Source organism: Dipodomys merriami, unplaced genomic scaffold (assembly GCF_024711535.1).
Source record: "Dipodomys merriami isolate MVZ:Mamm:240054 unplaced genomic scaffold, mDipMer1.0.p SCAF_10, whole genome shotgun sequence".
NCBI classification, from domain to species: domain Eukaryota; kingdom Metazoa; phylum Chordata; class Mammalia; order Rodentia; family Heteromyidae; genus Dipodomys; species Dipodomys merriami.
Window position 1 is genome coordinate 53295296 of NW_027202271.1, and position 25774 is coordinate 53321069.

Here is a 25774-nt window from a genome sequence, read left to right on the forward strand (position 1 = left end):
TGGATACAAAGGGACAGCTGGACTAGAGGATTCCAGGTCTATGAAAGATCCAGAATAGGCAACTTCACAGGCACAAGATGGCTGCGGGGCCAGGGGTGATCTTGATGGAAGTGGTATGGATGGGGGTCTTTGAAGTAATGAAAATTGAAACCACTTCAACAGTGTATATCCCACCAGAAACAGCGTAGCACGGGGCTCACATCTCCAGAGCCAGCACTGACTGCTTCTAGGTGAGGTCCAAACCCTTCCACATTCCTCCCAGATGGCCTGATGCTGTAGTGGACAACAGCTGGCCAGGTTCTCCTCTACCCCCCCCCCGCCCCATTCAATGAACTGTTGGCACTTCTGGATTACAGTGAGGCGGGGAGAGGGAAAAAATGCAAGTCAGTCTTTATACCTTGAGCTGGCCTCAAGTTGGGGTTGGTTCTGTCCAGACAGAGCTTATATCTGTAACCAGCTCTTTCTCCAGCTCCCAAGAGACTGGGGAAACTACTCCCTGGGGAAATCTCCCTTCCATTTCCTTAAGGAGGCTACATTCCTGCAGGGGGCCCCCACCTTGATCCCCAACCCCATACAGCCTCTGGAACTAGCATTCTATAATTCACTCCTCCAAGTGTCTGCCTCTTGACTAAACCCAAGGAGGCCCCTGCCAGGCCTCCCTCAGGTGAGGCCCTGTCTGGTCCATGGAAAACCCTGGTCATCTTTCACCTGACAAAGTCTGCATGTGGCTGCTGTCCAGCCCAGCAGACTTCTGTTGTCAGAGTTGTAGGCTTAAGTCCCCAGGCAATGGAGAGGTATGAAACTCAAACCACAGGGACATGATATATTAAGTTCTTCCATGACTTTAAAGCTATCCACTTAGTTTTAAGATACAAGACATCTTCCACCTTTCTCCCATGGGCATATATATGGGCAGCTCTGTCCAGCACACTTTCCAGAACCTCTTTCCTCATCTTGAAAAATAGCCCTTTTGTGTTTGACATAGATGAGGCTGAGTGGGATTGTGGGTGGGTAATGCAGACATCAGCCCCTCTAATAAAATCTGCATGTCGCCAGGCACCAGAGGCTCAGGCTTATAATCTTACCTGGTCAGGAGGCTGAGATAGGAGGATTGTGGTTCAAAACCAGCCTGGGCAGGAAAATCTGTGAGACTCTTATCTCTGCTTAACCACCAAAAAGCCAGAAGGAGAGCTGTGTCTCAAGTGGTAGAGCCCTAGCCTTGAGCAAAAAAGCAAAGGGACCATGACCAAACCTTGAGTTCAAGCTCCAGGTTGACATAAGAAAGAGAGAAAGAGAGAGGAAATTTGCATGTAGCCCCACACATCATTGGATTTCGATTGCACCATTAAGAAGTTCAATGCCACAGCAGAAATTTCCACTTAACATCATTACTATCAGCAAGGGTTTAGGCTGAAGACTTGGAGGTATTCTCTCTTCACCTCTGGAGCAGCCATGTTGTGTTCTACTCATAAAATCTGCAATTGCACCAAGATGGCCTTGTCCGCTGTGGCACATTTCCTAAGTTGCCCCAAGAGTCCCTTTTGAAATGAACCCTCTGGTCCCAGATGGCTTAGATTCCACTCACCCGGTTGAGCTTCCTCTCGGGGCTGCTCCCCACACTGTCGCCCCAGAGAGACACCCTGTGACTAGGTTTCCTCTATCTAAATATGATAACAACAACAAAAAAGTAAAAAGGTCGAAAGAGAAAAGTTGGCATTTCAGAGTGGCTCTGGAGGCTCGGTCTGTTCACTGGCACTCCTGCCCGTGTCTCGTGGAGATGGTAGAAATAGCCCAGGCCCCGCCTGTTTTTCCACTGTGAATCAACAGCCAGGATCATTTTTTTAAAGTGCCCTTAATGTCAATTTCTCAATTAATCTTGGGAAAGACCCAAAGACAATGTCAGCCAATTTATAATTGAATCCAAATTGAATGGTGGCAGGGGTGGAAAGAGCGTCAGTTTTATTCTCTTTTCTGCCATGTGTAGTGACATTTTTAAGCAGGCCCTGTCTGGGTGGATTCAAAAGGACCTTGGAGGGCAAAATGGAGGTGAAAGCCAAACTGTGGAATTAAAAAGAAAGAAAGTGGGTTTTAGCCAGGCATTGGTGGTTTACGTTTGTTGTCCTTGCCATTCAGGAGGCTGAGATCTGAGAATCACAGTTGGAAGCCAGCCCAGGCAGGAAAGTCCATGAGACTAGACTAGACACCCCCAAAAAAAGCCAGAAGTGGAGGTGTGACTCAAGTAGTAGAATGGTAACCTTGAGCAAAAAAGCTTAGGGATGGCACCCAAGCCTTGAGTTCAAATCCTATTTTTGGCACCCCCAAAAATAAAATATCTTTTTGGAAAAAAAAAGTAGCTGATGGATGAATCTTGTCTAGCCAGTCATTAGCACCCTAGCCTGAATATCCCACAGTACTATCTGGTTCCAACAAGAGTTAGGGGAGCCCACCATTACTTGCTACTTCCTGTGACCACAAAGAGCTGGGGATATGGGAGGGCCAGGCAGCTGGCGCTAGATAGGGGAAAGAAGGGATATTCTCTGGAAAAACCAACTCTTGGTGGGAATGTATTGACTGAGAACCAACGAAAGTTGGTCTGGATATAGTTTGAAAACCATAACTCAGAGCCTGAGCGATGAGTTTGGCGCTATTCTTGTTTGATGGCTGCAGAGCTTCAGTTTTGTAAGAAGTAAATGTTTGGCGAGGGTTAGTGGCGATGGCTGCACAGCCCTGTGAATATCTTTAACACCTCTGAATTGTGCAACTAAAAGTGATTGAAGTGGTGAGCTTTGTGCTCTGCATGCTTTACCAATTTTTAACCATGACTCAGGGTAGTTTCTATGTTACTACCGAAGGGGCGGGCACCCAAGGGATCGCATTTGTCCTTGCAGAATTAGGTGCAGCTGCCAGGATTTTAGGGAGTAAGGGACTTGCCCCCCAGGCCTCCTCTGTGCAGTCTGAGGCTTCAGTGTATGTTTCCTGAGCTGCTCTATGCTCAGAACACTCTCTGGGAAATCTCATTCTGTCTTTTCCACTACGACTGGGGTCATCTTAAAGCTTCTGAGCTCAGTAGCAGGGCTCTAGACTTCCTAAAGGGACCATCAGCATGTTAGGAGAACAGAGCTGTGTGCTTCGTCAGGGCTTTTTAAGTGTAGCAAAAGACATAATCAGAGACTCTTTAGTCCTTTGCTCCACATCTGGCTTGCAAACTCAGAGGTAATTTTTGGCCTTCTCATTTTCTGGCAGATCACTTAGAAGCTGGCTTTGGGGTGATCTCTGCTGACCAGTAAAGATTGGATGACCCTCTCCACCTCCCAGGTGCAGAGCCCAGCTTGGGAGAACACTGGCCTTGCCTTTCAGCATCTTCTAGAAAAGAAAAGAAAAAAAAAAAAAACCAAGGCAGCTGGACTGAAATGGAAAAAGAAAGGCTTGTAATTAAAAGGCTGTGGTGTAACCCAGAGGCCTGGAATTGGTACCTGGTTCTTGCAAGCTAAAAATAGGCCCTTTCCACTGGACAAGTGGCGGATCTCCCTGGCACTGACCTCTGGGCACCAGAACACAGGAAAGATGGCACCCTGTGCCTTCCTTTTACCCTGGGCCAGGAGAGTAGCAGGGTGGGGTTCTCTGGAAGGGACCAGCCTAGAATGGGAGTGGAAAGTCTGGGCTGGGCGTGCCATCATTTGGAGGACACCAGCAGCTGCTAAGAACTCACTGTAGGCTTGAAACTGGTGTGAGCGCGTAGTCCCTCAAGGGTTTCAGATGACGCTTCACTGGTCTGGGTGGCTAGGCCATGTCACCTGCTGGGCCACCACAAGACTTAATGTATCTCAATGACCTTATCATCCGTCTAGTATAAGGCAGGATCCCAGAAGAGTTGGATCGGGCTACAGAGCCACTTGAGTGGATAGAACAGGAAAGGTGTTAGAGCAAGTCAGGACGTGTCACGTGGTTGCTGTAAGTGAAAGGTGGCAGTTTTGTCTACAACAAGGTGCCCAGTGTGATGGAGCTGCTGGGGCTCTGGGATCTGGAAGGAAAAGAGCAATTATATGGCCACTCTCCCCCCTGGTAATGACAAAGTCATGGTGATGACAAATGACCACACAGAAACTTCTAGAAGGAATGAGTACCCATCCTATATCAACCTTGAGCAGGCTTAAGGTCTCCATGGTTTGGATTTTTCATTGTATGGCTCAGGGACCTACATTTGGAAGCTTTGGAGCTCTTCGCTCATCCCATTCAGTCCTCTGAACAGAGATCCAGGAAAGTTATCTGTTTACCCAGGTAACTGGAGTTACACCAACCCAAGCCAAAAGAGCTGACAGTGCAGCTGTAGACCAGCAAGGCGGCTATGGGCATGGTGGGCTCAACCAAAGTAGGTTTGCCTCACTTGATTAATGCTTTGTGGAGCAGGGGTAACGGACAAGATAGGACCAACCAGTCTCTCTCAATCCACTGAGTGCTCCTCTAGTGTTTACGAATCAAGAGATTTACATAGTCAAGTTTAGGTGCATCTGCACTCATAACCAAAAAAGAAAAACTTTATTCTCCAGCTGTCATTCTACAGGTGTTTATTTAGCATCTACTGTCCTCCTCTCCCAGCTAGGGACACAGCAATGGAGACAGCAAGCACGTTCCTTGAGCTCTGTATCAGATGGATGTTGATGGATGAACAAGGAAAAGCACGGGGTCCCAAGGCTTCAGGAAGTGCTGAGAAGGGCTTACCAGAACCTTAACCTCGTCAGGAAAGTTCTTCCAGCAAGTGACATTTTAGTTAGGAGTCATCTAGGCCCAGGGGAGGGAGGAGTGTGTCCAAGTAGACTCTGCTTCCTGTGATGTAGGGGTGAAGTCCATGTTGAACGAGTTGGTGGGATCTGATCACGGCCTGATTTGTAAGACAACCACAACAACAATAATAGCTTCAATTTCTCGCCACTCTCCGGCCAGAGATTCTCTTCCCTCTCTTGAGCTGCAGCTCTAATTGGGTAAGTGGTTTCTTTAGAAGTAATTAGAGTGTAATCAGTGGCTATTCAGGGTTTCTGCAGGAACTAATTTGCACGGCTTTCTAGGGCTGGCCTTACAACTTCAGTGCCACAGCTTATAGTGGTAAAGCTAAGTCCTGGGCAGCTTGTGTACATTTCAGACCAACTGAAAAGTGTATCATCTAGACTACCCCCAGGTAGCCATCCCGGCTCAGGTAGCACCCCCTTCCCAATCCAGATGCCCCTGGACTGGTCACACCACCTTCAACTCCCCACGCCTCCTCCTTGCCCACAAGGGGCCTGAGGTCCTTTCGCATCCACTGTGAGTTTGCTCTCTCTAAGGAACACAGTCAGGAGGTGAATTGTCCCACCAGGGAGAGGACTGAACTGCTAGTGGCCACCTGTCCCTCCAGTGCTGACCTATATTTACACCTGACGCTCTGTGGGGAATTGAGTTGTGCATGGGGCCCTGTGCATAGCGCCAGTGTCTGCTCTCCGTGGGCTCCTGTGTGTGTGCTCATCTCAAGAAGTCAGTAGGAACCCCTCAGAGTGCTGACCTTAGTGCCCCGGTCTGGCAGAGATGCCTATTCCTTCCAAAGACGGTTCACCCCACCCTGAGCTCCCGGGGTTTGCCGGCTCCTGGTGTAGGAGGCCCAGGATGGAAGTCATTTAGGAAAGCAATGCGTATAGAAATGAGTGGACAGGCAGACATCCTCTAACCCGGTAAAACTGTGCCCTCCTGTTCCTTCTTCATTGTTAAATGGCATATATGTATATGTATACGTATACACACACACACACACACACACACACACACACACACACACACACGCACACACACACACACAAACACACACACACATACACTTGACTAATAAAACCATGTAACACCAACAGAGACACACCAGAACATGAATAATAATTATCTTCTCTAAGTTCATAGGAGCTGGGGGGATGGCGGTCATGTTCCTCTTACTGTTTTACCTCCAATTACTACCTTTAGTTTCTGAAGTGGCTTAAGAATTACAGCAAATAAGCTGGCCACCTGTGGTTCTTAATTATAATCCTAGCCACTCAGGAGGCTGAGATCTGACGACTATGGTCTGAAGAAGCCAGGTCAAGAAAGTCTGTAAGACTCTTATCTCCAATTGACCACCAGAAAACCAGAAGTGGCGCTGTGGCTCAAAGGAGTAGAGTGGTAGCCTTGAGAAAAAAGCTCAGAGACAGCACCCAGGCCCTGAGTTCAAGCCCCACAGTCAAGGAAGGAAGGAAGGAAGGAGGGAAGGAGGGAGGGAGGGAGGGAGGGAAAGAGGGTTACAGCAAATAAGAAAAAAGAGAAGCAGAATCAGAGCTGTGGCTCAAGTGGTAGTGCAGTGCACTAGTCTTGAACAAAAGAAGCTCAGGACCAGTGCCTAGGCCCTGAGTTCAAGGCCCAGGACTGATACCAAAAAGGAAAAAACAACAAGAAGAGACAGAAACAGAGACAAAGAGGCTGAGATGCACTAAGAGATACAGACTCACAACAGAACGACCAGGAGGAAGGTGCTTTCCCGCTGTCCAACACCCTCTGCTACCTCTTGTAGACTCTACTCTTCCTCATCTTTGAGGCTGTGTGCTTCCCCTGGCCACCTGGTCAGCTATTGGAGACCATAGGGGATTCAAAGATTGTTATTCAATATGAGGTACCAAGGATTTAAGCTGTTTCTTTGCAAGTGACTTACCTGCAGGATTCATTAAGATGCAAATTCCCAGGCCTGCTGCACAGGTTGGATCGTGGGGTCAGGCCCAGGACTCTGCATTTTAATAAGTTTGCCGTGTTCATGAACATGGAGTATCATGAAGGCACATGGCATCAGCACTGGAGCATGGAAGGGTGGTTTATTGCAGGGTCAGTGAGTGATCTGAAGCCCTGCAGGTTCCACTTTGCTGTGTTCTCACACTGGGACCTCACCGGGCAGCTCAGAAGTGGGTGGACAGACGGATGCCCATGCAGTGACATTCTGTGTCCAAATTGGCCCTTGCTGGTGTTTGACTGAAAAAAGTCTGCCTCATCATCCTACCCTCTGGCCCACGGCAGGAGAAACTAGGCCTGGCTCTGCACCTCTGCTCTGTTCCACCAGGGAGGGAACTGAACTTCTAGTTGTTCATTAAGGCCACTCACCTGAAGACTGCCCCAGCTCCTAGCCTGGCTCTGGCAGGAAAGCTGGCCTTCAGACATGTTTTTCCTGAGTTTAGGTCCTAACAGCATCTTTAAGTAGCCTCAAAGTTAAATCACTGGATTTCACTGATTTTTATTTATTTATTTTTATTCACTCTGCACCAGTACAGAGCTTGAACACAGGGCTTGGATGCTTTTTCAATTGAGGTTGGTGTGGTACCACTGGAGCCACAGCTCCACTTCTGGCTTATTTTGCTGGATAAGTAGAGTTAAGAGTCTCACGAGCTTTCCTGCCTGGTTTAAACCAGGATTCTTAGATCCCAACCTCCTGATCAGCTAGGATTACCAGCATGAGCTACCAGTGCTCTGTTATGGAGTTTGTACATGTAAACAGGAAGTTTGTCAGCACCTTGCTCCTAAGCGTTTAGTTCAGTAGCCATTGCCCAAGGGTCTTCGTTGCACCCAGAAGCTTGCCCTGCAAGGTAGATGGTAAGGGTGATGGCCACCCAGGCGCAGTAGCTAAAGGTCAGGGTAGCAATGGCTGGCTTGGGGTTGAAGACCCAGAACTAAACACCGCTTTTGACAGTGTGGCTCAACTCTGAGCGTCATTTTATTCATCTGTGCAATAGAGAGACCCCTCCTGGGTTACCATGAGGATGAACAGATGGAGACTGGTGGGTGCTCAGCACGACCTGGGGCCCTACGTTTCTTAACAAATGGCCACTTGATCTAGAATGGTCTAGATCATTCTGTTCTCTCCAGACCTCCCATTAGCCCTCCTTGGGATAGTCCAGTAGACAAGAAGTCTCTTCTTGAGAGACTGTAGTTTTTATGTTTTTCTCAAGAAAACAGAAATAGAATCCCTGCTAGGTAAATGTGTACCGAGGGCCTGGCTTGGTAGGGGAAGTGCAAATAGAGCTTGGGGGTGGGGGTGGGGCACAGGGGGAAGCCAAGCCCTGCAGTGCCCTGTCCCCAGGTGTCTTTGTTCCCTACTGCTGAAAGGTCTCCCTTGGGGGATTTTAGTTGTACCAGAAGTAAAGTCATTCATGAAAGTCTGCCATCCCCTAAAACCCCCCTGTCTACTTCCTGTTCTTAGAGCCCTGTCTATTGCTGTGGCTCAGAGAATACCACTTAATGTATATATATTTAAAAAGTTCCCCAGCGCCCCTCCCTGCCCAGCAAGTGTAATTATGTCTGTGGAGGCCTGAGGGATGGATGCCAGACTAGTCCACTGACACACCAGGCCAGTGACTACTTCTGTCCCTCTGGGCTCACCGTCTGTGCAGGGGTGGCCACCAAGTCCTGCTGAGTCTACACTCCTGCCCCTCCCCTTCTGTGAGATGGTGTCTCCTTATGCCCTGTGCATTCCTGATCTCTCTAGGCAGCTTCGGGAGAGCATTCTTAGCTAGGGAAAACCATCCACGTCCCTCCCAGGCTGAACCAGCGCTGTGTACATCCACCCCGGTGCTCAATATGAGCTGCGAATGTCACCTACTCTCAAGCTGTCTTTCTCCACCCTCACGCCCACCCGTGCTGTGGCGCTGTAAGTCTAGCTCCTGAGTGTAACAGAGTTCCAGGCAGGGCCCCGATTCCAGGGCTTCCACGAGTCGGGTCTGAAGATATTTCCTAGGGCAGGATGGGTACCCTGTGGGAAGAGCTATCTTCCCCTTACACACAGGAGCTTTAGGTTTAAATAGACAAAGAAATGGAGCAGGGCGGGGTGAGAGGTCTGGGTGAGTCAGACATCCCTGGCAAAGTGTGGGCTTGTTAACTGTTATGCGCTTCCAGTCTTGCAGTGGGTTGTGGAGAGGTCGTTATTGCTTGAAGGGAGACAGTCTGGTTCTCATGGCAAGATTGGAGTAGAGGGATGGGGTAGATCATTGTGGAATGGTGGGTTGGTGAGGCTCTGCTGTTCCCAGAACGCAAGAAGACTGCAGCTGTGTAGAACAGGGGCTTTTGGGTGACCCTTGAGGTCTGAAACACTGATCTTGAGATGCCTCAGTAACTCTTAGTGCCTTCAGCCATGAAGGGGCATGAGATGGGTAGGTCACTGGGATTTACACAGACACCCCTTAACTGATCCTAAGTGCAGAAGCCTGGCTGTCTAAAGACAAAAAAGAGATACACAGGCTTTGTTCCTGCTTAAGTTAAATCGTGGGCCTTTGGGGCAAAAGCGGGTTTGTTTTCGTTCTACGATCACTCAAGCATGCTGGACTCTCTCTTCTCATCTTCTCAGCCACTTCCAGATGGGTTCTGCTCGGCCCATTTTACAGATGAGGAAATAGAGGCTCCACCTCAGAGCTTCCTCCTGCTGAGTCTGGGAATGCTAGGTCTCCCACCATCTCTCTCGGCCTCACGGGGCATCTGTAATGCTGGGTTGCTGGGGGTGCTCAGCAGCTGCCACATTGCTCTGCAAAGTTTGTGTCTTCTATTGTGCATGCACTCTTTCCTGAAATCTCATCTTGCCTGAAACTAGCTACCTTTGGGCCTTGACCAGGGGCCTGCTGACCTAGCAGGGAGTCAGGGAGGGCAGTATCAGTCCTGAGCGTGGAGGTTAGGGCTGGGGCTAGGATATACAAGATAGTTGATCGATCCATAGGCCACAGAGAGCTAAATGGGCACTGTAGGTGGCGGGTCCTTATGGCAGAGGGTGTTTATAGACATACACAGATCCTGGGCCTTCTGTATTCTCCACATTGAGCTTGCCAACCCATCGCTTTAAAGCCTCCATCCAAGGGAGGCTGGGAAAATGAGAGGACAAGGGATGTCATCCATTCCTTCCCCGCCAGCACCTTAGGACACAGGCCGAGCAGGGAAGGAGAATGTGGGGTGCTTCCTTACCTTTGTACCACCTGAACTTCTAGAAGATATCGTGACTTCTCTAGGCCAGGCACCTCCAGTGCTCAGGGAATACAGTCAGCTATTTCTGCATCAGATCTAAGGTAGGAACTCAGCTCTGTTCTAATCTGCCCCCCACCCCACCCCCACCCCTTGACAGAGGGAATGCAGAGGCCCAGGTTGCTAAGTAACTTGCCCAAAGCCAGGAAGCGGTGGAGCCAGATCCAGGTCTTAAACCAAAGCTGGCTACCTGAGGAGTCTGTGTTCTGTCCCCCATGTCCTCTCTGCCCCTAAGACCGAAGTAAAAACTCAGAATGAACTGCATGTCCCTTAAATACTAAGTTCTTTTCGGACTTGAGCCACTTCAACCTCACAGCAGCTGTGAGTATAAGCTGTTGTCAGCCCCTCACTTCCCAGAAGAGGCCAGCGAGTTCTCATCAGGATGTGTCTATCTGCCTCGAGCATCTTGACTTCAATTCGCATCTGGTCAGCTCGATGTATGTGCAGCATTTATTTCATAGGACCAGGGAGACACAGATATTCTTAACAATAAAATCCTGAAACAGATTCATTTCGTTTCCTCCAGTAACCCAAGCAAAGGTCACTGTCCTTTAAAAAAAAATTAAAAAACCAAAAAACTGTCAAGACTTGCTACTGTTCTTGTTTCACTTTTCTTAATGAGGTCAGCCCAGGGAGCCCTGTCCCATGTTCTCTATTCTGGATAATAAAATAGGTCACTTGCTCCCTTTGGGTTCCCGAGTTTTTATCGACCATGACTGTACACGCTCCTCTTAGTGGGAGGAAGATAAAAGAATGCTTCCTAGGCACATAGACATCAGCCTGGGACATAGGTCCCAGCCTGGCTCACCCTGCACTCTGGCCCAAAGGCTGTACAGAGGATAGAATGAGAAAAATCCCTCACTCAGCTGCATCTGGGAGCAGGTGGTAGAATATCCATTCTTGGACCTTAATTCTGCCATCTGACAAAATCACAAGGTGGCCATAGATGGTAGCAAAGGCATTCCTAACTCTGCAGCTCTGTGCTCCAAGCACCCTTGAAGGTCACTTGAAAGCTCTACAGACAGCAGAGTCTTCACGCCCAAAGTGTCCTGACCTGTGGGTGTCTTGCTCATCTCCAGGCCCTGTGCCGCATCGTAGCATCATGTGTAGCTGTTAGGTCTACCTGTCCTCAGTTGTGATCTAAGAGGCAGCTTGGGTGAGTGGCTGGTGAATTTCAGATGTCCTGGGTCTTGCAGTGCCACACAATGGCCTTTGTGTTATGCTGTCACCAGGACTGCAAAAGGACCATCTGTCTTGAAAGACAGAAAGAAAGACAAAGACCAATTTAAACATCTTAGTACTGAAAAGAAAGATACACAGCACCCTTTTCTAAGTCCTACAAGTATTGGGTACATGCTGCAAGCCCAAGCCCTTCCTCTCCCTCTGCCTGTGTTTGTTGGTGACCTTTTAAGGGGGAAAGCAGAATGGCTTCCTTGGCAGGGTATTTGGTGGGGCGGGGGGCCTCCATCTGCAGAACTGGATCCTCTTAGCAAAAGGTCAGCCTTCCCCCCAACTAAGGAACATCATCATAGAAATGAAAACCCCCAGAGTGACTCACGTGTACTTTTTGGACAATGGAGGAAATAGGATCTCATAGAAACTTGCTATTAAGAGATCCATCGGCCTTTCTGGCTACCTCTCATCTCACAGTTCAAATGCTCTGCATTTCTATGCATACTTGAAGTCTGTTAATACATATTACTAGCTGATCTTTATACAGATGCTCCATGGACCTCGAGTTTGCATTAACAGCTGCCAAGGCAAGGTGCTGTCAATTACTCCTGTTGGTCTCCTTCTGTGTCCATGAGACATCGGGTCACCACGAGCCAGGCACTTTGTGCAGAAGACAGATGTTTCTGGTGCTGGCCATGATGCCTACTTTTATAAACATGATGCTCAGATCGCCAGCCCTAAAATCAGGGTCAGCCTTATGGAGTCACACTTTCTCTGAATGGGTGTCAGGGAGCCTTATTTCACCCAAGACCCGCTCTGCGTGTGGGCATACGTGCGCATGCACATGTGTGCCAGCACTGGGGCTTGACCTCAGGGCCTGGGTGCTTTCACTTGGCTTTTTTTTTTTTAACTCAAGGCTGGTGCTCTACCACTTGAGCCACATCTCTACTTCTGGCTTTTTTTTTTCTTTCTTTCTTTTGGCTGGTTAATTGGAGATAAGAGTCTCAGACGTTTCCTGCCCAGGCTTGCCTCAAACCTCGGTCCTCAGATCTCTCAGCCTCCTGAGTAGCTAAGAGTGCCAGGATGCTTGCCTGTGCTGCATATTGCAAACTGCTGATAGGACCAGCAGGGTATAATAAGACCCACTCATGATTACAAGAGAATCCCTGATTGCTGAGTGCTCAGTGTGTGCCAGGCTCACGCGAAGGGCTTCTGTTGTGGTATTTTCAATCATCACAACCACTCTGAGAAATGTACTATCATTGCCCCTTATTGTTCAGATAGGGAAAACTAAGGCCTAAGGGATCAAGAATCTTAGGGAAAATATTTTTGTGTGTGCTGGTACTGGGACTTGTACTCAGGGCCTAGTCAATGCCCCTTAGCTTTTTTTGCTCAAGTCACTCTACCATTGAACCACAGCTCCACTTCCAGCTTTTGGGTCATTAACTGGAAAGAAAAGTCTCACAAACTTTCCTGCCCCTGCTGGCTTCAAACCTTGATCCTTAGGTCTCAGCCTCCTGAATAGCTAGGATTACAGGCATGAACCACCAACGCCCAACGCCCAGCTTAGGGAAAATATTAAGTAGAATATGCTGGTGAGTCTGGAAAGAGCCAAGAAGGGTATCAGCCAGCCCAGTTGATTAAAGGAGAGGCCAGAAAGAGAAGATGGGGGGGTCATAACCCCTCCAACCCCTCCCCAGGGCACCGTATGTGGGAAGTCTACCTCCGTGGCTGGTGGCTGCTAGCCTCTTGGCTGAGGATGAGCCCTCCTCCCTTTCTCCTGCCAGCCTTGACTTCCGAGAGCCCCAATGCCTTAGGCAGCAGGTGCACAGCCCGCCACCCCCCCCCGCAGCTTCTGACTCCCAGGGAGTCAGCCCCCTACGCAGTGTGAGAGCCATGTCTGTTCCTCACCATTATCCCTGTTCCAGGCCCCCATTCATCAGAACCCAGTCCAGCCTGGCAGCAGACACTTCCTATTCCTGTGCCCCTCCCGTACTCTGCCTAGGCCTCCGGAAGCCTAACGGCGGGTCTGAGATGAAAATCAGGTCCTTCCAGCTGCACCTGGCCAGGCTGGAAGGGAGCCCCAGGCACAGCTTCATAGTCAGCCCTCCCCAGGCAGTCCTGGGCCCACTCACTCTCCAGCCTGATTTGCGCCTCGCCTCCTGTTTCCTGGTCACCAGCTGTGTGGAAAGTACCAATATCCCAGGCTATTGCAGTCACCCAAAGCCCGTTTCTCCGAAGGCCCAGAGCCCCAGCTGCATATGTCTTGGCCACCACTTCTGAGCCATGCTGAGCTCCTGGGTTGCAGCTGCAGGCTCTGGGCCAGAAACATTCATAGGAAATAGGGGATGGCAGCAGGTCTAGGTGCTTGAGAGCCTGTGTGGTTTTGTCAGCTCTGAGGGGCCTGCACAATCACTATAGCCTCACATCATTCACTCCTGCATTCATTCATCATCCATTTACTTCTTCGTGCACGCATTCATTTGTTCCTGTGTGCATGCATTTATTCACTCCTACATGTATGCATTCACTCATTCACTTCTGTTTACATTCATTCACTCCTACATGCATACGTACATTCATTTCTGTGTGCATTCACCCATTTACTTCTTTATGCTGGCATTATTTATTTACTTGCTCATTTGTTTGCTTCTGTGGGCATTCATTCAGTCACTCCTGTGTGCCTGCATTCATTCATTCCCATGCCCATTGATTCATTTCTGTGTGCCTGCATTTATTCACTCCTGCATGCATGCATTCACTCATGTGTGCATTTATCCATTTCTATGTGCATTCATTCACTGCTGCATGCATTCCGTCCTGTGTACAGTCATTCATTCCTTTGCATTCATTTGCTCCTGCATGCACTCATTCACTTGTATGCATGCATTCACTCCTACATACATGCATCATTCATTCGCTCCTGGATTCATACATTCATTCACTCTCATGTGTGTTCACTCATTTGACAAAGTGTCTTCTATGTGGAAGGTACTGGGAATGTTATAGCAAAAAGAAATGGACCAAACCTGCCCTCTCAGAATTCCCATTCCAGAACAGAGAGGCTAGCGAGACAAGTGAGTTGTGATGAGCGTTGGAAGATGAGCGCTCCAAGCTGAGCTGGAACAGGAGAGCTGAGGACCCCCTGCTTCCTCCGTGCCCACACGGTTACAAGCTCTCCACCCTGTGCTTGGACGCCCACAGCCTGGTGGCTTCCATCTCATTTTCCTTTTGCAGCTGCCCACGGGATCCTTTAGCTGAGAAGGGGACGGGGGTGCCCTGAGAAGCCACCTCTTTACAGTGCTCCTCTCCTCAAGTACCGGGGGTGATCCAGTGAGAGGCCAGAGACACACAGATCCCTGCCTGGCCCAGGCCCCTGCCTTAGTTTCCAGACACTGGCACCCACTGCTCTGAAACTGTGGCTCCCATCTGGGCAGCCTGGGAACCTTGGGAGAGCCAGCCTCAGGGGGAAACATTTACATAGGGTCTCTGGGTAGGACCTAGGCCTCGGGGTACCTTATGCTTCTACCATCCCAGTGTACTGCCAGGTTGAGGTTCAGCTTCAGGGGCTGCTCTTGAGGTGAAAACTCCTAGGTGGATGTTCAGACCCTAAGAGGCTGCCTAAGGCAGAGTAAAGTCTGGCTGGATTTGAACTCCAGTCTCAGTTCCTAAAGAAGGTACGTCTTCCCCTATGCCTCAGTTTCCTCAGTCCTAAATTGGAACTGCTAATGACTGCAAATCTTGGAGCAGATGAAGTAACGGTGGGGCAGGCATGGAGTTTCTTTCAGAGACTGCTCATGACCTGCTCCTTTCATAACAGCTTAGGAATTACACCAGCAGGAAGCAATGTTACGGAATCAGAGCAAGTTGGCTCATCTAGTTCCCCTCCTGAGCCCCAACTCTAAATCCCAGGTGACAGAAACAACAAAAAGTTGGGGGACCAGGAGGATCTAGGTGCAAATTTTCATATGGAAAAAAGCAGAGGACCAGCTCAAGCTAATAGTTACTAGAAGCATATTCAGACATCTCAGTCACTAGAAGCTTCTAGATTTCCCTTTCTCCCCCGCCCAGGCAGTGAAGTGGGCAGCAATAGTTTAGGTCTTGCTTCACAGAACCTGTTTTAATTTAAGAGCAGCCAACCTTCCTTCCTCTAAAGATGAAACACAGTTAAAAAAAAAAAGTTAAAGACTTTTTCAAACAATCCCTAAATTTGGTACTTACACTAATTATAGTTGCCATTTCAAATGTTCACATTAAAAATAGACATTGAAAAGAGAACATGGGACACAGCCCAGAGCCCCTGGGGGCCATGTTTTGGGATTCCTCGAACCAGCTTTCCCCAGACCTAATTTATACTTTGAGATGATGAGAGGGCGATGAAAGAACTGGAGGCTGGAGCCTGGAGGCAGCAGATGGCGAAGCCGGCTTCCGGGTCTGTCATTATGAATAGCAGTGAACTGATGGATGCTAGATTATAGTCATTTCCATGCAGTGTAAACTGTGATTCTTAACCTCCAGGATCGGAGAAGGGGTGACTATTGCCGGAGACTGCATCTTTAAAGGGGTGACTGAATTAAAATAAGGGATCTTCAAAGGAGAATATTTTTAGGAGAGGATCACATAGGTGTAATAGCTATGTGCATCTGATCATACAATATTTATCCAAATGAACTCCAGGAAATGGAAACAAGAGGTTGGGTTTTTTTTTCTTCATTGCTGTTTTTGTTTTCATTTCCTTATTTGTTTGTGTATCTGTCTTTGGGAAGGTAAGGGGGGCACAGAAATGGTGGGACATAGGGTGAACAAATGCAGCAGAGATACTCACTAGACACTATGTTGAAAATGAACTATACAATGTGGGGGTGGGTTGGGGCTGGAGGGAAAAACAGAGAGGGTAAGGGAAGAAGTGACATTGTCCAAGAAGAAATGTACTCTTTGCCTGACTTATGTAGCCATAACCTTGCTGTACATCACCTTTACAATAACAATAAATACACGAGGAAGGCACCAGGGCACACTTGTGGGACCAGAGGCATGACCCCCTACACAGGTTGCCAGAAAGGCAGCCCTTCCTAGGCCAAGGTCAGAGGTAGAACCCAGCCCTGCCAGTACTTGGATCTTGGATTTAAGACTCCAGAGCTCACAGCTCTGGACGATGCAAGTTTGGGTAAGCCCACATCTGTGGGAACTTGCTGGAAATGCAGATTCTCAGGCCCTGCCCTTGACCTGCTGAGTCATCAGGTTTAGGCTGGAGCTCAGGTAATGGTTGCAACAAATCCCCTTGGGTGACTTGCATGCAAGCTAAGTGTTTGAGGATCACAGGGATAAAATATGATCAATATCTGGGGCTAGCCGCCTGGGAGAGACTGGCACCTCTGGGAAGTAAGGAGGGTCTGCTAAATACAAGCATTCCTTTCTTAGGCTCTGGGCTGTCTGGGAAAGTTGCGATGGTTTGTTATTGGCCATTGTACGTGAGTGTTCATATTCAAGGAAGCCTTCTGGAGACTTTAGGTGGACCCTTCCACCTAAACTCAGTACTGAGTTCTGAACAATGTGTTCCCCCAAAGATCCAGCATGAGCACACAGAATCAGCAGTTGATTGAATTTCCTGAGATTGTGTAGATCTTGAGGGTTTAACTCCCCTAAAAAAAACAACAACTGGAATGCTTTTCCTTTCTGAAAATTAGAGCAAGGAGGTTCAATCACATTTCCCGTTTTGCCATTGCTGCTAGGAAACCCACAACCAGCTAAACTCCTTCATCTCAACTCTCCTATTTCTGCCTTTCCCCCCCTATTTCAGTTAGATTGCACATGCCCTTCCTTGTTCCTTTCTAGCTCCCAGTGGCTGTCAGTAACCCTGGTATTCCTGGCTTGTAGAACTATGACTCCAACTGCCCCCTTTGCCTTTCCATATCATTCTCCCCTAGGTGTGTCTTTGACTTGGCTTTCTGGGGTCTTCGTTGTCACTGTTGTTTGTTTGTAGTGCTTGGGATAGAGCCAGGGCCTTGCTGTGCTGGCTTGGCTCTCTGTTTTGATCAAGAGGCTGTTGGGCTAGGGTCCCTCCTAATCCATTATGACATCGTCTTAACCAAGTGCATCTACATAAACATTCAACAAATAAGATCACATTCTGAGAGTATGTGTGGGCATGAATTTCTGTGTGTGTGTGGCAGGGGTAGGTGGGGGGATTCTGTGCCAGTATGGCCGCTATCTCTGAATCACTAGGAACCTCTTTCAGCTCTGTAAGGTGGGACTTGCATACTTACTGCTAACTTTCTCATGCATTCTCTCAGCAAGTACTTATTGAGCGTATATGATGAGGCCAGCACTTTGCAGGCACTGGAGTAGGGTTGTGGAAAGGCAAGCCTACCACTTCATGTGCTAGCGTGTGGCAGGGAGACTCCTGTATATCTCTGTGGTGTGCTTAGCATGAGCTCCAGAGTCACAGGTTCCGTTGTATGGACTGGTTTGTTGGCAACACACAGCATTAACAATGTTGGGAGGAGTTCATGGGGTAAGACAGGAAGCAACAAAGTGCTCTGTAAATCATTCCCTCTTTTCTTCATGTGTTGGTGCATCTGATACAGCCTCAGTCATACAACAAAGATTATGTGTCAGGTAGAGCAGTTCACACCTGTAATCCCAGCTATGAGAGACTTAGAGGTAGGGGGATTGTGGTTCAAGTTGAGCCAGGGAAAGGTTAACAAGATTGTGTCTATCTGGAAACCAAACTAAAAGCAAAAGGACTAGTGGGATGGCTTATAACAAGCACAAAGCCCTCATTCCAAACCCCTCTTAATAGTACTATAAAAAAGTGAAACAGATGATAAAAATACTTTCCCCCTGGATTATTGATTGTATTAAATAAGTTAATCGATATAGTGCATTAGTAACATAGCTGGCATACAGTGAATACTCACATAATCGATGTTAGATATTATTAGCATCCTTGCTAGATATTGTACGTAAAAGAAAATCAGAAAATTCTGCTGCTTGCCTTCTGCAGTTTTGGCATACACATGGTATCATTCATGCCTTGGAACAGGGTACTTGGAGAAACTGGGCATTGAGCCTTAGTGGCAAAATCTAAAGCAAGGGACCAAGTGCTGAGGAAGAATATTCTAGAAGATTTTTTTTTCTGTGGGACTCTGAACAGAATACATGCAACCAATTGGACCCCTGGAACAAATTGGACTACAACCAATATGAAAGGTGGCCACATCTCTGCACTTAGTTGATTTAACTCTTTCTGTAGACTATGCAGCCAGGGCTTTCGGGGGAGGGTGGATTGGAAGGGAGGAAGAATGTTGACTGGGGGTCTTATGGGATCGCATGTTCCCACACAGGCCTCTCCCTCAAACCCTGGCTCCAGCTCAGGCAGGGAAGCTAAGGTCAGAGAGATTCAGCCCCCACATTTGGGTCAAGGTACCAAAACTGGATCTTAAGACACAGCAGGCCCGGGCTCTGCACATACAAGACTAGTGCTTTGTCCTTAGGGTGGGGATGAGCTTCACTGACTGTTGTCACTTGGCCTGTGAGTAACCAATGGTCAATAACTTGTCAATCATTCCAATTTGGGAAACTTCCTGGGACAACTGGCTTTACCAAGTGGAAATTAAAAATGTATAGGTTGAGTAACCCTTATCCGAAATGCTTGGGACCAGAAATGTTTCACATTTCATCCACTTTTGTATTTGAGGATATCTGCATATGCATAATGAAATAGGTATCTTAGGGATGGGTTCAGATTTAAATATCTAATTTCTATCACACATACCTCACCCACATAGCCCTAAGGTCATTTGATCCCCTATTTCAGATGCGCCTGGTTTGGACATTGACATAGAAGAATGTGGAATTTTCCACTGTGGTGCCTAGTTGGTGCTCAGAAATGTTCAGATTTGGGGCTGGAGGCATGGCTCCATCTCCAGCACTTCAGGGGTTTTGTTTTGTTTTGTTTTTTGCCAGCCATGGGGCCAGAACTCTGGGCCTGGGCTCTGTCCCTCAGCTCTTCAGCTCAAGGCTAGTGCTCTACCACTTGAGCCACAGCACCACTTCTGGGTTTTTTCTGTTTATGTGGTGCTGAGGAATCGAACCCAGGGCCTCATGCATACGAGGCAAGCACTCTACCACTGTGCCACCTTCCCAGCCCATCGCTTCAATTTTTTTAAAAAGAAAATCTAGAGCTGGGCACATTCTGAATTTCAAACGTTCAGATTCGGGGCACTTGGCCTGTCTTGTGGCATCTTTGCCTGTGGTATTTAGCTAACAGGCCCAGCCACCCTTCCCAGCACCCATGTTCAGATAGCTATTATTGGGTAACACACCACGCTGAACTTTTCGGCTTCAGACAGTAAGCATGGACTGCCTACCCAATCAACCCTAAGCCACCAGCCTAGTCCTGGTTTAGGTCATTCCCACTGCTGTGGTCACTGGGTGGCTGGCAGTCAACTCTGGCCATCAGAGGCGCTGTCTGGTCTTCTAGGAGTCTGGGTAGAGCTTTCTCACCGCATGGTGGTCTCTGGGGTAGCACTGCCTGGAAGAGAAAAGAGCAGAGACTGTGGGACTTCCTCACAGGCTCTAGAATTTTCCATCACCTCCTCCACTGTGTACTAGCAGGAGCCAGGCACAGCCAACCCACATCCGAAGTTGAGCTGTGAAGTAGATGCACATGATTCACACATACCTCCCTTCAGAGCCAGTCGGTTATTTGTGAAGCGGACATAGTAAGAGTCCCCATGCTGTGGTACACAAGACTTTACCAAGCACCTTGGCAGTAGTTGGCTTTCTCTCGGGGGAGGGGGGGGCATTTAATGGAGACAGTGCCTAGCTCACAGTGCTGTGGCTAGCAAGGCTGGCTGAGCACTGAAGTCACCTGAGAAGGAATCTTGCACAGAAGGGCTCCTCAGTTATGCAGTCTGCCGTTGCCATGGTCGCCATCTCCATCATCACTATCCTTGCTGTCCTGAGGCCGTGAGAGGAGGCAGACGCGGAGCTCTGCGGCCAGCGATACCAGCTAGGGGGGATCAAATTCATTTTCTCTGCCCATTACAGAATGAAAGGGCAAGAGAGTGTTTAAGGTAAATAGAGAACGTTTATTTGAAAAGAAACGAAAGTCATGAAAGGGAATAGTGAAATTCTCCACCCAGACAGGGGCCCAAAGAGGAGTCCGATGGAGTCCTCTTGGAGGGTAGTTTTGTAGGACGGGACTCCTTCCGTACCTCTTCTCTTTGGCTTTTGTGCCAATAGCTAGATGGCTTGGGCATGACCTGCCCTGGCTCTTTCCATTGGTTGAGCAGGCATCCCAAGGCATTATGGGAAGAAGAAGTGTCATGAGACACTATGAGAACAAGAAACTCCATGATGAGATACATGTTATCTGCTATGGGTTAGGTCCATCTATTTTTTTTATCCCTATCTGCCTAACAGTGCCCCTTTCCCTCACACACAAGATATCCCCCAGGTGTCCAGTGAACCCAGGGTTGCTAATGTAGGCCCATCCCAGGTGCCCTGTGCATGGGAGGGAAGGAGTGAGCGCAGCCTATGTTTCTCAGTTGGGAGTGCGGGGCCAGCTTTCAAGGTCCCCTGAGCTCTGAATTCTACTGACTTGGCTGTCCAGGTAGCTACACTGACTCTTTTGCATCCTGAGGACTCAAAGCTACCCACAGTCTGACCTGAGGAAGCAGTAAGGCCTTAGGGCTCGGCAGCCACAGGAGCTGAGCACCCCAAACATGGTTTGATTGAGGGTTGCATTGTGTGGCTGTTCAGTATTGTGGCTATTTAGTGGAAGAAATGATCTTCCTGTTGTGTGGCATGGGACCTTGTTGGGCCTTGAAGGATGCAGCCCATAGGGACAAAGAGGGGGAGATTCCCCAGCTGAACCCTGGCCCAAGGAATGCCTGGGCAAGCAGAAAAGAGGGAATGATTGTCTTCCCAGGAAGAGCAAGGAGCAGGAACGAAGCTGAAAAAGCAGGAGAATGTGAACACGAATATATCAATGTGTGTATGAGCAAGAGCATGCCCTTGGGACAGGGAGGAAAATCAAGCCACCATGTCACCTGCAACCCCAGAGCAGCCATTACTTAGCCCTTGTACTCCCGGCTTCTCCATTGCTTTATGATGGACAATTCCTTCCTTTTCTGTTGAGCAGAAGGGCCATGGTGTACATTTGAGAGAGGCAAATCACGACAGTAGGCACTAAGCCAGGAATAGGGTTCCATGAAGAACTCTTGAGTGTCTAGACATTGGAGACCAAGATGGCGGCAGACTAGGAGAGAGAGGCCTTGGGCTTCCTATTCCTCATGGAGCTACAGGACTAGTTCAGGTAGAGGGTACATATTTTTGCATAGACTTTTGCCCTTAACATCTTCCCATGTGGCTCCCTGTGGCTCTCTGCCCTGTCCCCTCCCCCTGTCCCCATAAACTATGAGCATCTCGGGTTGCCATTCCTCCTCACCGTGCAGAGCCTGGCTGGTCCCCTGTGGAGTCACCAAGCACGATCTAAACAAGCGTTGAGTTCTCCTTCTTCTTGTGTCCCCTCTGCAGCTGGAGCTCTCCAACACCGCAGTCCTGCACCAGATGAGGCGAGACCAGGTGACAGACACCTGCCGAGCCAACAGCGCCATGAGCCGCAAGCGACGGGTGCTGACCCCCAACGACCTGAAGCACTTGGTGGTGGATGAAGACCATGAACTCATCTACTGCTATGTGCCCAAGGTGGCATGTACCAACTGGAAACGTCTCATGATGGTCCTTACCGGGCGGGGCAAATACAGTGACCCCATGGAGATCCCCGCCAACGAGGCCCACATCTCGGCCAACCTGAAGACCCTCAATCAATACAGCATCCCAGAGATCAACCATCGCTTGAAAAGCTACATGAAGTTCTTATTTGTCCGGGAGCCCTTCGAGCGCTTGGTGTCTGCCTACCGCAACAAATTCACCCAGAAATACAACACCTCTTTCCATAAGCGTTATGGCACCAAGATCATCAAACGCCAGCGCAAGAATGCCACCCAGGAGGCCCTACACAAGGGGGCTGATGTCAAGTTCGAGGAGTTCGTGGCTTATCTCATTGACCCCCACACCCAGCGGGAGGAGCCCTTCAACGAGCACTGGCAAACCGTCTACTCGCTCTGCCACCCCTGCCACATCCACTACGACCTCGTGGGCAAGTACGAGACCCTGGAAGAGGATTCCAATTATGTCCTCCAGCTGGCAGGAGTGAGCAGCTACTTGAAGTTCCCCACCTATGCAAAGTCCACGAGAACTACCGACGAGATGACCACAGAGTTCTTCCAGAACATCAGCTCCGAGCACCAGACGCAGCTGTACGAAGTCTACAAACTCGATTTTTTAATGTTCAATTATTCAGTGCCAAGCTACCTGAAATTGGAATAAAGGGGGCTGGGGTAGAGGGTAGGGTGGGGGAGGGAGAGAATCCTGCTTTTTAATTTAAGATTTTTATTTGTCAAATGAATTATATGGATATGGGGTTATTTTGTAAATTAATATTTCCTCGGGGAAGATGCTGCTAGCAGCATTGGTGAGAATTATTTTTTAAAAAAAAAATCCTTCATCGGGAAGGACAGCTGTCTTTGCAGGGGAACAGGGCAATTGTCCTTGGTTTTTTTTTTTTTTTTAGAAGTGAATACTGCAACACTGTCTCAGAGATTTCCTTGTGTTCTGGTGAATTCCATGAATTATGCATTCCATAAATTCTAATTAATATTATTTATAGTTATTTAAACATGGTCTCTGTATAGATTTCTTTTGTGTGTGTGTTTGTATGTGGCAGCAGACTGCTACGTCTTTGCAGAGGAAATCTATGGTCTGTGCTTCTCTTTGCAACAGTTCATTGGAGACATGCTGGTTCTCCACATCAACTTCTCACAGAGTTGTACAGTGACAACCTTTGTGATGTGCATAAATGCCATCATTCAGGAATTCTGTTAGGAATAAGTAGGTTGTTATTGCCCTTAGGGCTAGGCCTGTGGTGCATGCCTATAATCCCAGCTAGGTGGGAGGCAGAGATGGGAGGATCCCAGTCTGAGGCTGGCCCAGGCAAAAGCCTGAGGTCTCATCTGAAAACACAAACTAAAAGCTAAAGGGCTGAGTCATGGCTCAGACCTCAGTACTGCCCAAGAAAGAGGCATCATCACAAAGGACTAACTCTAAGCTAATTTCAATTGACCCCAAAGTCCCTTCCATGAAAGAAATGTGATTTTTTTTTTTGTAACCCAAGCAAAGAGCTGATTTTTCACCAGAAGTAGCAGTCTGGTAGTATAGGCTTTTCTATAGAAATGAACTGGCAGTGCCAGTTGTGGTGAAGGCAAAGTGACCATAGCTTTATAGTCGGCATGTATTTATTGAGCATCTGCTGCCTTCTAGGCCCAACTATATAGGCCTGCAGACAGAGCATTGGACAAAGCCAATAGTCAAGCAGCTTTACATGGACACAGGGCAGCCAGCTCGACAGTGAGCAAACCCTTGATATTCCTGGGTTTGAGGGGCTATTTGTGAGCAACCCCAGGAGGTCCATAACCCTTACAGCTGTGCATTTTTCTTTGGCCCAAATCTGAAAACCTCACACTTGGCTCGGTCCTCTCGACATGGTCAGTAATCCAAGGTCATTGCCCAACACAAGAAATGCAAAAAGTGTTTCCTCTCATGTGCCTGTTGCAATTTGGTGGTCATGGTTTCTTTTAAATCCCACCAGGGATTCTCCAGGCACAGTGTGGAACTGTGCTATGATTGATTAGTGATGTCTGCCTGGATAAGGAAAGGGGAACGTGGTCATCTTGCATCCAGTAGCCACATTCTCATACAGACGCATTAGTTACTGCTTGCTGCATTTAAGAGTGAGTGGCATGCATACATTTTGGGATTTTCAATGGTCTAGCATTTCTACCCCTTCTGAAGGTCAAAGATAAAGATTCACACACACACACACACACACACACACACACACACACACACACACACACACACACACACACACACACACATTCCAAACCCTCCCATGTCCTCCAGAGGCTAAGAGACCTTAGGCCTCTCATGGCTGCTATGCATCAGCAGCTAGGACAGCCTCTGTGATTTAATCTGTGCACCTTCACTGGGAGACTGTAAACTTACTACTTCCTGGGAACATCCCAACCTACTTCCCATTTGCAGTCATTTCTGATGATTTTTGGTTGAAATTTGAGCCACATCCCTCTTACAACTAGTGAATGATTGGGTAGCAGATACTGTATATAGTAATAATAATAATAATAATAATAGTTCTAATGATTGGGAAGGGTGGGATGGGTAAGTTTGTTTTGTTTTTGATGCAGTATGTAGTGTAGAGGTGGGGATATTCTAAACAAAAGAATGAATAATTTATTCACAGAAACTATGAAAATGGTATTGTAAAGCTCATAGCAAGCTCTGTGAGCAGCAACTGCAACTTCTCACCGAGGAAATTATTTTATATAATGTGAGCAAGATGTGCTCCAGAGAGGAGCAGGCTGAAGCTATTTATAGCATGTAGGTACCTTCTTCCATGCTATCTTTGCTTTGTGACAGGCACAGCTACTACACTTTTGATAGATAGAGAGTTATGCAATGTGTTTGACCAAACAGCATCAGTAAGTGTAATTTGGAGTCTGGACTCTTTTTTTTTTTTTTCCAGATAGTGGGTGCTGTCCTCAGAAATCAGCTCCCACTAATGAAACAGGTCCATTAAATTCCTAAGGTGTGATCTACAGAAAAAGAGTTTCTGGCACATCCCTTTGGTGCGGTACAAATGAAAGGTTTTGTGATCACATATCCTTGGGAAACAAAGTGAAGTCCATTTCCTTTCTGCAGGAATTTTTAGAGCCTTGGATACTTGAAGAGCATTGTGAGTTCCCAAGAGCATTATGGCAGCATTTCTTGGACTTACCTGACCTGGACAGTCTCTTCTGCAGATCACCCTATAGAGCAGGTGTTCCGCAAGAGAATCTTTAGCTCCAGTGATTTAGCATGTGAGATCTGCTGAGGGTAAAAACTGTCCCCAGCCTTCTCCCTAAACAAACAAGGAAGCAAAACCAAACTAGCACTGAAGTCTCTATATAATTTATAGAATACAGGTACTTTATATGACATGGATTAAACTTTTACTTAAGTGCAATGGTTTTAATCCTGGATTCTGCCCTCAGACAATGATTCTGTTTCAGGTGGGTGGAGGGAGGTCTCAGGAAGCTGTAGATGGGAGAGAAAAAGAGGGGGGGCAGTGAGTAAGTTACAAAATGACCCCCCCTCCAAACACACACACAGTGTAACGTTGTTCAGTGAGAGCAAATGATCACATAAGTACTTCTCCATTTTCATAGTTTGGATGTGTTTGCTCTGTGCTTTCTTTTGTTTGTTTGTTTGTTTACAAATGGAAATTTACATCTACTTCCCATGCTTTGCATTTCTGCCCCTAACTTGTAGTGCAGGCTCACCGCATGCTGCATGCCCTTCGCTGGCTTCAAGGGAGAAAAGTTGTCTTTTGGGGGATGGATGCAGCTACTCATTTCTGAAGGGACTCCTTCTCCTCGTGTTC

General features: G+C 48.0%; 1 protein-coding gene across 2 annotated transcripts in view; it reads left to right on the forward strand.

Moving 5' to 3' along the window:
- LOC138806198 (carbohydrate sulfotransferase 11) overlaps positions 1 to 24212 on the forward strand; it is a 197772-nt gene extending 173560 nt beyond the window's left edge. For both annotated transcript variants that reach the window (XM_069991736.1, XM_069991741.1), the window contains exon 3: positions 21751 to 24212. In XM_069991736.1, coding sequence (XP_069847837.1) covers positions 21751 to 22605 — 855 coding nt within the window. In that variant the 3' untranslated portion in view covers positions 22606 to 24212. The remainder of the gene's footprint in view (positions 1 to 21750) is intronic.
- The last annotated feature ends 1562 nt before the right edge of the window (positions 24213 to 25774 follow it).